Source organism: Rhagoletis pomonella, unplaced genomic scaffold (genome assembly GCF_013731165.1).
Source record: "Rhagoletis pomonella isolate Grant_MI unplaced genomic scaffold, Rhpom_1.0 Rhpom_scaffold_12460, whole genome shotgun sequence".
Classification (NCBI taxonomy): Eukaryota; Metazoa; Arthropoda; class Insecta; order Diptera; family Tephritidae; genus Rhagoletis; species Rhagoletis pomonella.
This window is the reverse complement of record NW_023470989.1, coordinates 1-4,663: the sequence shown is the minus strand read 5'-3', so window position 1 is coordinate 4,663 and position 4,663 is coordinate 1. Positions and strand designations below refer to the sequence as shown.

At 40.3% G+C, this 4,663-nt stretch overlaps 1 protein-coding gene across 1 annotated transcript; it reads right to left on the bottom strand.

Moving 5' to 3' along the window:
- Positions 1–3,095: 3,095 nt before the first annotated feature.
- LOC118756839 lies at positions 3,096–4,015 on the bottom strand. The gene is made up of 2 exons (XM_036491577.1): positions 3,395–4,015; positions 3,096–3,281 (listed from the first exon to the last, which is right to left on the bottom strand). The coding sequence occupies exons 1-2, from the start codon at positions 4,013–4,015 to the stop codon at positions 3,096–3,098; spliced, it is 807 nt and encodes a 268-aa protein (XP_036347470.1).
- Positions 4,016–4,663: the final 648 nt, after the last annotated feature.

Genomic DNA, 4,663 nt, shown 5'->3' with positions numbered 1-4,663 from the left:
GTGTATATAAGCCGATAGGCGGCGCTGTTGAATAATAAAGACGTGAAATAATTTAAATCCAACACTCCCACTAATTATTTCAAGTCTTTCATTCCCAACATCTCTACGTTTTTGGTAAACTTCTGAGTTATTAACGGCTTAGTAAAAACATCGCCCAATTGGTCTTCACTGCAAACGTAGTAAATCGAAATCTTCTTCGACTCGTATAGCTGCCGAATAAAATGTAGTCGAACATCGATGTGTTTGGTTCGTTGATGCAATTCCGAATTTTTGATAAGTCGAATTGCGCTCTGATTGTCGATGTAAAGTGACGGTGGGCTTTCTTGTGCATAGCCTACGTCACGAAGTAACTGATGTAACCAAACTGCTTCCTTTGCACCTTCACATGCTGCCATAAATTCAGCCTCAGTGGTTGAAAGTGCTACTGTTTTCTGGCTGTGACTCTTCCAGGTAATAACACCTCCACCCACCAAAAATACGTAACCTGTGGTAGATTTTCGCGTATCAACATCACGCGCAAAGTCAGAGTCAGAATATCCTTTCAATGTCGTGGAAGGACCAGAGTATTGAATTCCTCGTTCAGCTGTCCCATTCAAGTATCGTAGAATACGCTTGACTGCCGAAACATGTGAGGGCTTTGGATTATCCATAAATCGGCTGACTTCTCCCACTGCATATGAAATCTCTGGTCTGGTCACAATCGCAGCAAACATAAGCGATCCTATCGCTTGTCGATATGGGAATTCAACACACCCATTTTCACATGATTTAGTTAACGTGCTATTGCTGTCTGCTGGACTGGATATGTGCTTCGAATGTTGCTTATTGAACTTCTCTATAACCTTTTTGATATATGCACTTTGATTAATGAAAATTGTCTTCTTCTTTCGATCTCGGTGTATTTCAATGCCAACGTAATTACCGTCTTCTCCTCGTGTCATCTCGAAATTGTCACTCAAATGAGCCATCACTACTTCCAGTGCCTGTTTGCTTTTTGACAAAATCAATCCGTCGTCCACATACAACATTAGGATAATCTTATTGCCATTTACACTACCGACGAACACACATGGATCTGCCTTCGATTGGATCATGATATAATCGTTCAGGAATTTTGTGAATTTCTTGTTCCACACTCTGGATGCTTGTTTTAGTCCATACAAACTTTTCTTGAGGCGGCAAACTAGGTTCTTATCGTCAACTTCAAGTCCTTCTGGAACCTCCATGAAAATTTCCTCTTCTAGGTCCCCATTTAAGAACGCTGTCTTCACGTCGAACTGCACCATTTCCAAATCTTCTACTGCGGCGATCGCAAGAACGGTTCGAATCGAATCGTAGCGCACCACTGGAGAAAATGTTTCCCCATAATCAACGCCCTCCTTTTGTGAATAGCCCTTTGCAACTAGGCGTGCCTTGAAAATTGGGCCGGACATACTCGATTTTCGCTTAAAACCCCATCGACATCCTATTACGTTGTGGTCCTTTGGACGCTTCACCAAATCCCATGTCGAATTTTTCTTCAGTGAACACAACTCATCTTTAATTGCGTCTCTCCACTTTATAGATTCTTCTGAATTGACCGCATCTTCGTATGTGCTTGGCTCTAAAACTACAGCTGAATATCCACTTTCAATTAGACGGCTTGGTTTCTTCAACCTCTCGCGAAAACCATAGCGTTCAGTACTACGTGGTCTTTCTTCCTCTTTTTCGCCACACGGTATATCATGGCTTGTATCGAAAAAGTCATCCGACACGTCTGAATTATTATGCTCATTTTCATCTGTTCCAGTATTTTCTGGAGACTGCTTAATAGTTGGCAATTCTTCATACGATGTTTGCTTGGATGTTTGCCCATCACTATCATCATCGCCAGCTAGCTGGTACACTTGAGCGTGATTCAGAAATTTCTCGTTTATTTTTACGTTGCAACTTACAATTATTTTCCGTGTAGCTGGATCATAGAGCCGAAAATTCTTTGATGTGGACTCGTACCCAACCAGAAATACCTTTTTTGCCTTGGCATCCCATTTCTTACGTCCACTTTGTTTTGGTATCTGCACGAAGCATTCACTGCCAAAAATTCGCACATGTCCCATTTCAGGTTTCGTCCCAAACCATTCTTCATATGGCGTTGAATTGAGACACTTTTTTTTTGACGATCGATTGAGAATGTACACAGCCGTTCGTACCGCTTCTGGCCATAATTGCTTTTGCAAACCACTGGCAAGCAACATTGTGCGAGCGCACTCTACTACAGTTCGATTTTCACGCTCTACACGCCCATTTTGCTCCGGTGTGTACGGTGCAATCCGTTCAACTATCACCCCAGCATTACTCAGCATTCGCATACATTCCTTATTGACAAACTCTGTGCCATTATCAAAACGAATGTGTTTCACAGAATTACCTGTTGTGCTGCGAACAAGTGACAACAAAGCCTTAAATTTTTCATACACCTCATATTTATTAGCCAGATTGTACACATATTTAAAACTCGTTGCCTCATCTTTAACTAGAAGAAAGTAAGACATTCCCCCAATACCTACTTCTTCCATCGGCCCACACAGATCGGCATGCAAATATTCGCCTTTCTCGGTCACTCGGGTTTGCGCTGATTTATGTGAAACACGTTGCATTTTACCAAGATGGCAGTCTTCGCAGAAAAACTTTGTTTCACTCGACAATTTGACGCCTTCAATCAAATTCTGGTTGCACATACGTTTTATTGCATCTACATTCAGATGCCCAAACCGATGATGCAATTGCTCAAGCGTGACGGTTGCAGCGCACGCTCGTTCAATAATTCTCTGTCGAAATACCATTCTCAATTGCTTACTGTCATCTTTCACACCCACAGCATATATTTCACCATCAACATCTGTCAGTTTGCAACCATCATGAGAAATCACCATTTGAAATCCTTTTGAGGTGGCGGATGCCGTTGAAAACAAGTTCTGCTTCAGTTCAGGAACATGCTGCACATTCCTAAGCTGTCTCTGTAGCCATTTGCCTTTAACCTTTGCTTCAATTAAAATTGTTCCCTTGCCACGAATCAATAAACGATCATTATTTGCTATTTGTACAAATCGCTCAACTTAATACTTCTTATAATCTGTAAACCATTCAATGCGACCTGTCATGTGCTCTGTTGCACCTGAATCAGCAATCCAAATATTCTCAAGATTCGTAGTGAACCCATCACCGACTTTGCCACAAAATGCAACATCACTACCAGCCTTTTTGCGTTCGGCAAACTTTTCACCGCGCTTCGGACATTCACGCTTCCAATGTCCAATTTCATGACATTTGTTACACTTTGTTTTCTTTTTCAGCTCATCAATCGATGCTGGCGTTTTTTTGTTAGTCCGCTGTTGTTTTGATTTGAATTTCGCACTGAAGCCACATCTGATGGTGTATCATCCACTTTGTTCATTTGATCCTCCTCCAGCTGCAAACGAGCCATCAAACTATCCAACGTTCTTGCTTCTTTTATGTTGTACCAAACTGTCTTGAAGTTACGAAATTTGGGTGGCAAACTGCTAATGATCCGCACCATTTTAATGTTCTCAGATAGTTTTTCACCTTGGTCTTCGATTTCATGTGCCATTCTACTCACCTTTGACACATACGACGTAACTGATTCGCCCTCAGTCATTTTCAAAGAAAAATATTCCTCATATAGATTCATAATGCGCACCTCGCTACGTTTTTCATGCAAATTAGACAACTTATCTGCAATCTCTTTCGCAGTCTTACACATAAGAATATGATTCGCTTGTTCATTGTCCACCGATGAAATTAAAATCGCCATTGCTTTGCCATCATTTCTGTCGTATTGACTTTTCTCAGCAGCACTTGCAGTTTCACCAGGAACATTGCCGGCCATGACGTCCATCAGGCCTCTGGATTTCATCACAGCATCAATTTGGAACTTCCACAACTTGTAATTCATACCATTTAATTTGTGATGAGTGACGGCTACACCATTGCCAGGTTTTTCGTCTACTAAATCCATTTTGTGTAATAAACAATAAGCAAATACTACAGTACGGCGACACGACTATGTATTTGACAATTTCTATTAAAATTTACAACTTATCTGGTGCAAGAATGTTCTCGAATTTTTTTAACCAACACGTGGGCTTTCATACACGCATATATGTACATACATATATATTCATATACCACAGCAAAGCGCGAACCAATCTTCAATACGATGAATATGGCTTATTCAGTAGAATTACTTAGATTTTCCAACTTTTAAGTGTTCTTCAATTTTACTCGATAAATACAGCCACTGGGCCCATAACCTTTTGGATTTCAGTGGTTATAATAAAACAATAAAATCTGTGTTCGTATGGAAAAGTAGCTTATGTCGAAAGGCCGGCTTTAGTGTAATGCGGCATTCCCTTTATTTTTTAAACGACAAGGAATTTTTTGATGAGACCTAAAAAGAATATTGACTTGATAGTACTTGAACTATTTCTTGCACGTTTATTTGCTAAAAGTTGTTTAACGGCTTAGCGCTCGTAAGTCATTCGCAATCGAATGCTGCGAATGCCTATTTATACTAAAGCCAGCCTTTCGACATAAGCTACTTTTCCATACGAACACAGAAATAGTTTTAATATAATTTAATGAGAAAATAAAAAACGTGTTGTTA